This window comes from Salvia splendens, chromosome 15, assembly GCF_004379255.2.
Source record: "Salvia splendens isolate huo1 chromosome 15, SspV2, whole genome shotgun sequence".
Lineage (NCBI taxonomy): Eukaryota > Viridiplantae > Streptophyta > Magnoliopsida > Lamiales > Lamiaceae > Salvia > Salvia splendens.
This window is the reverse complement of record NC_056046.1, coordinates 20,667,610-20,679,941: the sequence shown is the minus strand read 5'-3', so window position 1 is coordinate 20,679,941 and position 12,332 is coordinate 20,667,610. Positions and strand designations below refer to the sequence as shown.

The 12,332-nt window shown below is 34.8% G+C and overlaps 2 protein-coding genes across 4 annotated transcripts; one reads left to right on the top strand and one right to left on the bottom strand.

The window, feature by feature from the left end:
* Window positions 1–4,703: 4,703 nt before the first annotated feature.
* Window positions 4,704–9,912, top strand: LOC121768330 (cyclin-dependent kinase C-1-like). 2 transcript variants are annotated; one of them, XM_042164799.1, is made up of 12 exons: window positions 4,704–4,939; window positions 6,122–6,203; window positions 6,340–6,430; window positions 6,512–6,541; window positions 6,634–6,749; window positions 6,843–6,915; window positions 6,993–7,113; window positions 7,210–7,327; window positions 7,936–8,075; window positions 8,170–8,227; window positions 8,754–8,824; window positions 9,037–9,912. In XM_042164799.1, the coding sequence occupies exons 1-12, from the start codon at window positions 4,836–4,838 to the stop codon at window positions 9,575–9,577; spliced, it is 1,545 nt and encodes a 514-aa protein (XP_042020733.1). In that variant the 5' UTR covers window positions 4,704–4,835; the 3' UTR covers window positions 9,578–9,912. The 2 variants fall into 2 exon arrangements, with proteins under 2 accessions (XP_042020733.1, XP_042020732.1); XM_042164798.1 differs by having other exon boundaries at window positions 4,705–4,939; window positions 6,628–6,749.
* A 121-nt stretch (window positions 9,913–10,033) lies between these two features.
* On the bottom strand, window positions 10,034–12,318 carry LOC121768815 (ras-related protein RABH1e-like). 2 transcript variants are annotated; one of them, XM_042165371.1, is made up of 7 exons: window positions 11,682–12,318; window positions 11,149–11,279; window positions 10,927–10,997; window positions 10,706–10,794; window positions 10,524–10,635; window positions 10,373–10,463; window positions 10,034–10,286 (listed from the first exon to the last, which is right to left on the bottom strand). In XM_042165371.1, the coding sequence occupies exons 2-7, from the start codon at window positions 11,266–11,268 to the stop codon at window positions 10,143–10,145; spliced, it is 627 nt and encodes a 208-aa protein (XP_042021305.1). In that variant the 5' UTR covers window positions 11,269–11,279; window positions 11,682–12,318; the 3' UTR covers window positions 10,034–10,142. The 2 variants fall into 2 exon arrangements, with proteins under 2 accessions (XP_042021305.1, XP_042021304.1); XM_042165370.1 differs by having other exon boundaries at window positions 11,692–12,318.
* Between the last annotated feature and the right edge of the window lie 14 nt (window positions 12,319–12,332).

Below are 12,332 nucleotides of genomic sequence, written 5' to 3'. Positions count from 1 at the left end.
AGAAATTTCCCTTTCAGGTTTATTTCTTTTTAATTTGGAGTCGTACATCGATGAAACAAAATACTATGAAATATGAAATACAAGAACTATCTACGTAGGTTACAAATTTCCGACCCTAACACCAATGGAACCCTGGGCTGAGGCGACAGCTTTCGCCCATTCCTTGATGTTCGCTTTCATCATCTCTTCATTTTGTTTTCTATGAGCACCAATTTCAAGCCTGGAACTCTGTTTTTCTTCAGCTACTACCACAAGATATGGAGGTGTTGTGTAACATACCTCCAATTTCTCAAAAATGATGCCACTTTCCATGTAGCTAACTCCAGCCATTGCCAAAGCTTCGACAGACATCAATTCAAATAGTTTGTTTTGGAGAAATACTAACAATTATGTATATTAATTGTGAGAGAAGAGGCTAATTTATAGTAGTAGAATAGAAGATTCCTACCTTCATTAATTTGGGTTAGGTTTCTAAAGATAAAAGCATTGTTTTGCACGTGCATGAGTGCATAAACTCGTGATTTTTCTCTCCTAATTTGAGGGAGATATATATTTCTATTAAAGATACAAGGCATTGCATGTGCATGATTTGTGTACCTCAAATTTTTATGACCAAAGCCCTAAACTTGCCTGCAATATATGCAAAACACACGAGAACAACCTGCAATGCATTTGCATCGTGATTATAACACACTATTAATTTTATTGTATAGTAAATAAATAAACTCGTGCTCAATATTTCCGATATGAATTGAATGTGATCACATGAACCCATCAAATTCCCTTTTCCAACCTTAATCTTCATGTGAACTACTTTTTGTAGATTAATTTAGATTTTATAAAGCCTTACTAAAACATATGATCATTTGCTAGTAACGTGGGGGGACTCAAACCAGTACTTTCAACAATTTTCGGATATTTTTTTTGGATCGGTGTTGCTAGAAATATTTGCGACAAGGGTAGTAGAAGGCTATGAGAAAGATGCATAATGAGAGAGAAATAATTAGGGGACATGCAATAAAATGACTATATGCAATTTTTTTCTTCAAAATACTCAATAATTGTAAAATGAACTAGACCACGTGAATCCTTATGTAAGTATACTCAATGGTAATAATACATATTCATAGGCTAAAATTAACGGAATATATAATATTTATAGAAAAAGTTTAAATTGTTGTGTCCAATAGAGACCCCATGTGATTATTGTTAAGCAATTTTAATAACGATTGGTCCATAATTTGATTTAATGAGGGGTTCATTATGACTGACTTGAAATTGAAAATAATATACTCTACATTATGAAACTAATATACGAAATAAATTACTATTTAAATGGTCGACTTATTTAAACTTGAACTAGTGCAAGGTCACCAAGGTGGACGTTGAATTCTCAAATAACATATATTTGACACATGCTAATTGTGTATTTATTAAAATTTAGTAAAATATTTGGCTTCAATATTGGTTTTTAAAGTATGCGTTTTAGTTTTAAAGTTGTGCAGGTTTAGAAAATTCTAGGATGTGAATTAATATTTGTGATTGAGAAAAAGAAATGAAAAAAATAGTTATGAAAATTTAGTAAGTAGAAAACTGCATAAGTGGATAGATGAAAGGGAGATGGTTGAAAAAGAGAATAAGAAACTTAGGAAAGTCACCAAGGAAAGCAATTTCAATTCTTCATTGTTTAAACAAAAAAGGGAATAGAAGAAAAATAAAAAAGGAAAGAAATTGACGTAACAATTGTAACAATTTTTAAGTAGCATCACCCGAAATGGTGGATTAGTTAATGTTTTTTTAGGGATAAATTACTTCTTTCATAGCACTAATAATTAACTCATATTGAGAAAAGATAGATTAAAAAAAATTGTATATACAAAATACCCTTTAATTTAGTTCTATTTTGAGGATGTAATTTTATGACTAATCTATCCTTAGTATTTAATATTGGTTATTTCTAACTTTACTAGTTTATGAAAATATCATTGATTAGATTTTAAACTATTTATGGTAATATTGATTAACACACTACATACCTAAATTACTATTTTTAATTAAAAATAAATACTATATAATTTAATAAAGTACTGTACTATTTATTTTTTTAAAAAAAATTATATTTGATATCATTTTATAGTTTAGTGTCTAGATTTTTTGTCATTCATTGTATTATTATTTTCTAACTTGTTTGATTTTTTTTGTTGATATTTCATTCCAAATTATCTGTGATATAAATCATCAATGTCGTTACAATGAAATAAGTCAATATGTGAAAAAATTAAATTAACATTTTTTTCCTTTACTTTTTATTTTTGTGTCAACTATATGAGACGAATCAATTTCAATGAGATAAAAGAATAGGGAAAAATTCGATAAATAAGCACTGAAATGGAGATAATATATTACCTGAGCACATCATTTATTTAACTTATACCGAATTAACAATTTAATATTTTATGATATCACTATTCGACAATACTACATAAATCAATTTTATGATTTTAGGAGATGTTATTTTGTGTTTTAAGTGGTGAGAGAAAATATAATTTTATAACTAATGTGAGAGAGAACTTTTTCCAAAAGAGAAAATGTGACATCTTTTATGGGACAAACTAAAAAAGAAAATATGACATCTACTATGGAACGTAGGGAGTACTAATAACGTGTCTCCCAAAATCTATCAACACTACTTACCGACTGTTCCTCTATCTTACTTTATCAATTACGAATTAATTTATGTCATTTCAAGACTTCTTACTTTATCAATTACGAATTAATTTATGTCATTTCAAGACTTGTTATTTTTAATAACCGATGCGTATTTTAGAGTATCTAATTCAGTCCACACAAGATATCAAGTTTAATAAATTAACTATAATAATACTACAAGAATACAACATCATAAGTAGTATTTCAAGTGTCGATCATCATGGAGGTGAAAGATTGTTTAAACTTACTAAAATATAAAAACATAACAAAGGTTTGATTTTTGGTTTTGAAAGATGTTGACAAAATTAAAACACACGAATAAAAACAGAAGGATTTCACAAACAGAAAGACATGTCACTCCAAGTTGCTCATTAGACTTGAATCATTTTACAGCTACATCAAAAACACATATTTTGGGATTAATTAATCAACCTAATTGCGCGTGCACTGAACATGTTTGCGACGTATAGTTCACAGTGAGCAGAACACTTGTTCTATGAACTAACTTTCAAAAATATAAAATTCCTACGGAAGGACGGGAATAAAAGATCGTCTACTATATAAACTTACCTAATCCGTTGTCAAATTATCCTCTGAACAATTCAAATTCAACAACACATCAATTAATTAGTCCATCCAAGTCTATGTTAAAGAGACGATAAACAAGGATTAAGCATCTATAACGATAGAGACCTCTAAAGTGATAGAATCTAACATTAAACACATCAACGATGTCAAAACGTGAATTCAAAGGTGTAGATATATTCAAACAGCTTAAAATCACAACTTGGAGCAACATTGAGAATTTAACCTAAACACATGGTAAAAATCACAATGAAAACCATAGGAAGCATGCTCTCGTTGAGTGGAATTGAGATTTGGAGACGGATCGTCGGAATGTTGGCCAAAATTTCTTCCTTCTCTCTTTCTCTCTTTTCCTCTCTCTTTTCGTGTCTGAGAATCAATCTCTCAGTAATCCTCCCAAAACTCCAAACTATTTGGAAACTGAAATTTGGCAGTTATTGCATCTTATTGGGCATGAAAATCACCCGGTCGAGTGGCTGATTTTGAGCACATTCTGGACTCGCGATGCAGATTGGGCAGTCTGTCAAATTGGTTATTTTACATGATTTTTTCCAATTACTTTGTTCTCAATCCGAGCTTCATTCCATGTCCCGTTTCACCATTCATTCCGCTTCCTATACCATAAAACATAATTTTGAGAGCATCAAACCATATAAATCACGCAAAATAATGGGAACAAAGATATACTATTTGATTCACATCAATAACAAAGATAATACAACTTACCTAAAGAACAATAAAGTAATGTAGAAGCAAACGAAAGACGAACCAACAATAAAAGCACAAAACAAATATGACATTCTATCTCCTATAGTAACAAATGTATCGATCTCGCAATAAACAACATATTTAAACAACGTCAATACAACAAACAATACAATGTCATCAAATAAAAGCAGAATGATCTAATAACCACAATTCTATCTCCTATAATAACAAATGTATCGATCTCGCACGCAATAGAGAATATATTTAAACAACGTCAATACAACAAACAATACAATGTCATCAAATAAAAGCGGAATGATCTAATAACCACAAGAGCTAGTAAAAGAAAAACAACAATAACAATAACTAAATCTTCAATTTTGTAAGTTCAGAGACAAACTATAATATGACAATATTTTATGAATATTCAGCAATTATTCCTTTGAAAAATACAACTGGAAAATTAAAAAAATATGTCAACATCCAGCGATTTTATCATGACAACATACCGTTTTAAAATATTTTTTTAACTTCTCAAAAAACTGAGCATATATAGATTTACTGTAAAGTTCAGTACCATATTGCAAAAACTTAGTACTTAGGAATACAATCCTAAATTAAAATTTCGCTGGATTTAAAATTACTTAAAATATGATTAAATCATGAATAAATATGAATTTTAAAGCGTTAAAAATAAAGCAAAACTAGTTCTTCTTTAATCGCGTTTAAATTAACGCCGCCGCGTGGCCATCGCCGTATTAAACCCCAATTCTCAGATTTTCATCGCCGGAATCCTCGCTGATCACGCGACCTCAACTTCGGCGGTCGAGATTATGGCGGCTACTAATCAGCTCAATGTCGAGGAGCGGCCGTCGTGGGGGTCTCGGAGCGTCGAGTGCTTCGAAAAACTCGAGCAAATCGGGGAAGGCACATACGGGTGATGCCGAAGCTTTCTCCCTTTTTGTCTATTTCTTTTTTCGTTTAATTGAATAAATTTTCGATTTTGAAAGTTGCGGAGATCAATTAATTCCTCGGCTATTTGAAATTTACGTGATTTCTTTGTAGGGTTGGTATAATTGTGTTTAGGTATTCAATATACTATCTCTCCTTAATAACAGGGCGTTCTGAATATGTGCTGGAGAGAAATTGATTGAATTTTGTTATCTCTCTATTGGCTACAGCAATTTCAAGATTTAAAAAAATTTTTTGTTTCTCCCTTATATTGGTATGGCCATACGGAGTTGTAGTATCACTACTACTTGTTTTGTGCTGTTGCAAAGGAATTATTTAGGATGTGAAGGTGATATTTTCTCCCCATTATAATACGACATCTATCGCGGTATTAGGATGATTTAGAAACAAATGGTGCTGTGTTCGATCTTGTATCCTCTAGTTTATCGTATTTCCATGCATAAATCTTCGGTGGAAAGTAAACCTACCTGCAAGAGCTTCTATTTAAAAACCTAAGTTGTTAGAATAGGTAGTCATCCAAGAAATAAATGTTTCGGTGCTGTGTATTGTTGGTTTTGTTGTAATGGTACTTGTGGGAAGCTTAATTGAATTCGGGTTTCCTCCAAGTTTTGAAGCAAGGGTGGAAAAGCTTATACTATTGGATAGTAAACATCCTGGTTGAATTTCATACATTTAATACAACCATGAATTGATCTATCAAGGATTTTTTACTCATGCTTTTGTTTGCATGATATGAAAAAGGGCGTCTTGCAAGTATATTTATATGCCTCAAGAATTTGAATTTCTTGTCCCTTTCTGTTTGGAGAATGATATATGGTTTGCATATTATTAAGATGTATTATGGTCTTATCCTGCTCTTTTATCGGCATTTAAAAAAAAGTATATTTACACATTCATGAAAGCCTTTGGTTCTTCGATGATATGAAACCATATCACATTATGTGCACATCACACAGAACAATATTGTGAATAGTACATAATGATTAGTTAATAGTTTAACGTTATTGTCCCTAAAATAGGCTGGAGTTTTATAAATAGTTCAAGTAATAGAGATAATCTTTTTTAACATTATAGTACTCAGATAAACTCAATTGTGATCTTCTAATGTGTTTGTTTGTGTATGTTCTGTTTCTTTTTCCTCCCCCAGTCAAGTATATATGGCAAGAGAAAAGAGAACTGGAGATATTGTCGCTTTGAAAAAGATACGGATGGATAATGAAAAAGAGGGGGTATAGCTCTTGACCTCAGTCATTGCCTATCTTTAAAATATTCTAAACTTGACATTAGAAATGCCAATGGTGCTTCTGGCTGGTTCTCAACATTTTCTTTCGTGAAATATGTGACATAATTTGCCCTCCATTGCAGTTTCCCATCACTGCTATCCGAGAAATTAAAATTCTAAAGAAGCTACAACATGAAAATGTTATTCAGTTGAAAGAGATAGTGACATCTCCTGGTACTTTTTTCTTAAACTTAATTTCTTACTTCTCCTGATATACCAATCCTATTTCCAACTTGGTTTGGTTTCTTTATATAGGTCGGGAAACCAACGAGCAGGTACAGCCAGGTAATAACCTAGCTCTCTGCTCTTCGATGATGAGAGCTCCTTGTTTTCCTGTTACTGAACACCAATATGGCACCTTTTTTTAATAGTTGCAGACACAGAGAACAATAAGTACAAGGGAAGCATTTATATGGTGTTTGAATACATGGATCACGACTTAACTGGCCTAGCAGATCGTCCTGGACTAAGATTTACTGTTCCCCAAATAAAAGTACTGCAAGCTTTCCTGAGATTTATATTATTAGCTCTTCCACGTTCAGTAAATTTCTTCCAGTGGAGAATCTAATGTATATTGTTTTTGCAGTGTTACATGAAGCAACTGCTCACAGGTCTTCATTACTGTCATGTTAATCAAGTGCTTCATAGGGATATAAAAGGTGTGAATGTGTGTTATTGGTATTATAAAAAACTAAAATTGTGTAAGTGGTCAAAATTTGATTCAACCTCATTGCAGGCTCCAATCTTCTCATTGACAACGAGGGAAACCTGAAACTTGCAGATTTTGGACTTGCACGTTCCTTTTCCAATGACATTAATGCTAATCTTACAAATCGGGTTATAACATTGTGGTACAGGTATATCCTCTCTTCTTTGTCAAGCATAAGTCCATTTAAGATCCTAATAGTACTGATGACTCTGTTTGACCTCAATTTTATGCTGTTAATATGTAGACCTCCAGAGTTACTTCTTGGAGCTACAAAGTATGGCCCAGCTGTAGACATGTGGTCTGTGGGTTGTATCTTTGCTGAACTATTGTATGGAAAACCAATCTTACCAGGAAAGAATGAGGTTAGGTTTATCTGTGAACCTTGTGGCAAAGTTTCTTATGCTCATTTTACTTTCTGTGACCTTGAAATTGTTTTGTGTGGATTGTTTGTATATGACATTGCCTAGTTGCACAATACCCACGTAATTTCCGTATATATTTACTAAAATGTAATAAACCCGGCCTCCACTTGAACTCGGCCTCTTAATTCATTCTTCTCAATTCATTAGCTAGTATGGCAATGTCGAAGCCCATCATAGGAATATTTTGTTTTGGTGTGGATGGAAAAAGAAAAGTATGACAGTTATTTCTTTACCTCGTTTCCAAGTTATTTGGAAACACTGGCCACCTTTCCCAAGAAAGTTGATAAATAGGAGAAGAAACTTGAGAAAGAAAATGTGAAGGGGGCGTGTCAAACTTTAGATGACATCTCTCTTTCAGAAGTGATTCATACCTTCAAGTCACCATCAACTAATATGTATCGACATTGCTGTTCAGAATAGAGTTGAGTTAAGACTTGAGTATGGCTTACTGACATTCTTTGGTGTTGTTTCATCATAGTTTTGCTGATTGGTTTAGTGAACATGTGTTTTTGAACTGATTATCTTTCTTATAATCACTCCTAATGCAGCCTGAACAGTTGAATAAAATATTTGAGCTTTGTGGAACCCCTGATGAGTTGATATGGCCCGGAGTTTCCAAGATTCCTTGGTATAACAAATTTAAGCCTACTCGTCCAATGAAAAAGCGAATCCGGGAGCTCTTTAGACAGTAAGTACTGAATATAAGTTTTATTTATATGTTATGTTATTTCCAAATGCTCTATTATTGTTTTATGTGTGCTGAACGATCATTTTCTATGCAGTTTCGACAGACATGCTTTGGATTTACTGGAGAAAATGCTAGTTCTTGATCCTGCACAGGTAACTTTCTCATCTAGTAGAGGTGTTTTCCCCTGCTACTAACAACTCGTTGTGTGATGAGAGTTGAAGGATTCAAAGCACATTCAAAAGTAATACTCCCTCCGTCCACGAAAAATAGGGCACATTTGCCATTTTTGGTTGTCCACGAAAAATAGGGCACATTCAAAAAAGGAAAGTTCTTAACAACTTCTCTCTTACTTTTCTCCCTTCTCTCTTACTAATAATATGGACCCCAAATTCCACTAACACTATTTCTCTCTTACTTTTTTCACTTCTCTCTTACTTTACAAATTCAACATTAAAACCCGTGCCATTCACAAAGTACCCTATTTTTTGTGGACGGAGGGAGTATGAAATAACGAAGCATACCCAAAATAGAATCTTGCGACTGTTACATGTCATTCGTTACCCTAGTTCTTAAATAACTACATACATGTACTTTCTTTGCCTGAAAAAAACTCTTCATTTAGTATTTAAGCCTTTTTCTCATCCTCTCTTTTTTTCTGCCTCTGTTTATATCTCTCAGAGAATCTCAGCAAAGGACGCTTTAGATGCAGAATATTTCTGGAATGATCCCTTACCTTGTGATCCAAAAAGGTATGCTCAGTTAAACTTTTTTCTTAATTTTATTTTATTGATAAATGAACATAAATTTAAAGGTCGTGTCACGGTGGACTGCCTCGGGCATTAACCACACTACCACTAGGCCAAACACGCACACCTCAATTAAACTTTTCTTGATTGCTTTCCCACACTCCTAATGTTGTTCTCTGTCTAGTGATCCCTGCGTATATTAATTGATTGTACAGTTTACCAAAATACGAATCATCACACGAGTTCCAGACAAAGAAGAAGAGACAGCAACAACGACAGAATGAAGAAATCGCAAAACGGCAGAAGTTGCAGCATCCACAGCAACATGCTCGCTTGCCCCCCATCCAACAATCCGGACAGTCACATCAACAGCACTGGAATGGCCCTGGTCATCAGATGAACAACAACTCTCAGATGGCCATGTCTGGTGCACCCAGTCATCATCAATACGGAAAGCCACGTGGCCCACCAGCAGGGCCCAGTAGGTATCCCACAGGTGGGGCTGGAGGTGGTGGTGGTGGCGGCTACTATCAAGATCGCGGAGGCCAGAGTGGAGGCTATAGTAGTGCCCCGTTCCCCTCACAGGGGCGAGGACCCCCACCATATCCTGGAAACACAGCCCCCTCAAACGGCCCCCGAGGAGCAGCTGGTGGATACGGGGCTCCTCCTAACTACTCACAAAGCGGCCAATACAACGGAAGGGGTCCAAATCCGATGGGTGGCAACAGAAACCAGCAGTATGGTTGGCAGCAATAGCAAAGACAAGTAGCTGTTGCAAATTGTTAGCAGCAGTATGGTTGGCAGCAATAGCAACAGAAACCAACATAAACGCGTCACATACGAGGGGGAGGATCCGTTGCCTCCAATTGTTTCAAGTGGTTGCAGTTTTGCAAATTGTTACTAGGCTTTGTATATCTAGTTGTTTTTCTTGATTAATTGGTATAGATTTTTGTCAAGAATGAGTGGATTGATTGGTCACTGAATTCACATATTTAACCATTTAGGCTGTTGTACCTTTGCATGACCATTATTGGTATTCTGTTATCTGTTGTCACTATATTTGGTTTCTACATGTAATATTTTCAATTTTATATCCATAATCTTCTAAGATTAAGAACAGCTTTACCTATTCTTTGGGCTAAACACACTTGTCATACTTAAATTTACAGGAATTGCTCCTGCTGCTGTTGGCAAAACATTGAAGAGTTCCAATGCATTTAAATATATGACCAATATATATATATATTTCATCATTGTAAGCCAATCTGTGTGCCAAAAATCTGCAGAACTCTATAGATAGACTCCTAACTTTGTCCATTTTCTAGCATGTGCAGCCTCCGCCTTGCTGCTCATTCTGGGCCCCGTTTCCGGTCGGCTTCAAGTTCACATCGACCATATCATCGCGCTTTGCGGAGGAGAGGGCCTCCATCCCCGGAAGCGCTGCAGCTATCTTACGAAACAGTGGCTGCCATCGCAACGTTGTTTGTTATCGCATCAAGTATGAAATGAACTAGTACAAGATTCAAACTAGATAAGATACATGCTCTTTACCTTTATATTGAAACCGGCTTTAGCACTAGTTTCTACGAACATCACTTCGTATTCACGAGCCTTGATATCACCTTCTTCAATCGAAACTTGGCTGCATATACCATATCAGTCATTTTATGTCTCGGATGACTTATCGTGTTCGTTTCCTTACCGTTTTTCGACAAGATCGGTTTTATTTCCGACAAGGACGATGATCACATCACCACCACGTTCCGTTCTTACTTCCTCAATCCACTTGGAAGTGTTCAAAAATGACTGCCTATCTGCATATCAATTGTTTTTAGTATGTTTTGGTGCAAAAACACAAAGGAATTTAAATAAAAAGTTGCTTACTAGCAACATCATAGGCAATCACTGCCACAGAAGAATCTCTAATGTAGCTTGGAATTAGACTTCTAAATCTTTCTTGCCCAGCAGTATCCCTGTGATTTCAAAGGGTTGTTTTAGTAATTTCACACTCCATCATCATATTCCTCACAATAACAAATTGTTTGTTTGTTAGTTGAATGAAATTTTTTTAGCATAAAATTTGTAGAGATTAAAGAAATTGTTACCAAAGCTGCAAGCGAACCGTTCGATCTTCTAGGTACATTGTTTTGGACAAGAAATCTATTCCAATTGTAGCCTGCATATAAACAAAAAATAAAAAAAATTGCAAATTTTATTGTTCCTCCACCATGAAAAAAATTATGATGATTCCTTAAATTTTTGAAAATATCAAATCTCAATCCAAGAATGCGATTAGATTAAAAAAATTTGTATATATATGTGTATACCTGATAGGTTGTATCGAATTTATCGTACATGAAACGGGTGATGATGCTGGTTTTTCCGACGGACTGATCGCCGAGAAACACCAGCTTGTATTTTGCTAATGGTGACACCACCGCCGCCATTCTCTCTCTCTCTACACAATTTACCAATATGCATGTATTATTTGATGAAAACGATGATGAATACAAGATCTGGATCAAGATGGAGAAATTTATGGAAATATCACAATGAGACAACGTAGGATGATTGGTCTTAGCTTTGTAAAACGAGTTTTACATAAATATATATATGTATATATATTGGTGGTCAAATTAAATTGGGTGTGACAATCCCCAACACAAATTTATCTTTTTTATAAACGATAGTATTTTATTTTTCAATTCAGTGTTATTCAATAGTATTGAATTTTATTGAAAATGTGGTACGATATCAATATTGAGATTGACCACACCAAAAATTGGGTATATTAAAACTTTGGTGAGGTAAATGTATGTTTTTACTTATGCGAAACTTTTAGTATGGATATTGTACCGACCCACACATACCCGAAACCGTCACTGATCATCCTCGAGTTGCTGAGAAGATGCCCACCATACCCGAACCCGTCACTGATCAGGTATATAATTTTCTACCACCAGCCTTCGGTTCTTTCTTTCCATACACCTATATATTGTCCATGAAACTTTGAAATTTATTTTGTGAACCAGATTAGGTTGTGGGAAGTAGATTTGAATAGAGTGGATATGACCGCCTGCACATCTTTGTGATGAATTCCCGTCAAGGATATGTAGTACTCCTTCCGTTACCTCATAGCCGAGTCATTTTTTGCACTTGATTTAGGAAAATCATAATAAATGGTTAAAGTGGAGAAAAAGTAAAGTAAGAGAGAATGCAATTCAGTTACGAGGGAATCGAGGTAGTTTTCTGCATGAACGTGAACGCAACAAACACACACATTCTTGCATATTGATCCTAGCCTTACTACTACACCGACCTTCCTTGGCCATCAAGGATGTCTTTGAAGCCGCCTGTGACTTAGCACGAGAGTACGGGGATTTGCTGTGGGAGAATTCAACAAAGATGCGCCTCGTCGTCGAGGCAGAAATCTTCACGCAGTTGAGAGAATTTCTTCATATCCAGAAGCAATAGTTTCTATGAGAAAGCACTTCATCCTAAACTCACCATT

What these genes read in the sequence shown, in the direction of transcription:
- LOC121768815 (XM_042165371.1), bottom strand. Translation starts at nt 11,268, where the DNA reads ATGGCGGCGGTGGTGTCACCATTAGCAAAATACAAGCTGGTGTTTCTC. An exon ending in AATTCGATACAACCTATCAG is followed by an intron (nt 10,998 to 11,148) that starts GTATACACATAT and finishes GTTTATATGCAG; the next exon opens with GCTACAATTGGAATAGATTT. An exon ending in ACGGTTCGCTTGCAGCTTTG is followed by an intron (nt 10,795 to 10,926) that starts GTAACAATTTCT and finishes TTGAAATCACAG; the next exon opens with GGATACTGCTGGGCAAGAAA.
- LOC121768330 (XM_042164798.1), top strand. Translation starts at nt 4,836, where the DNA reads ATGGCGGCTACTAATCAGCTCAATGTCGAGGAGCGGCCGTCGTGGGGG. An exon ending in GCTTCATAGGGATATAAAAG is followed by an intron (nt 6,916 to 6,992) that starts GTGTGAATGTGT and finishes ACCTCATTGCAG; the next exon opens with GCTCCAATCTTCTCATTGAC. An exon ending in ATCCGGGAGCTCTTTAGACA is followed by an intron (nt 8,076 to 8,169) that starts GTAAGTACTGAA and finishes TTTTCTATGCAG; the next exon opens with TTTCGACAGACATGCTTTGG.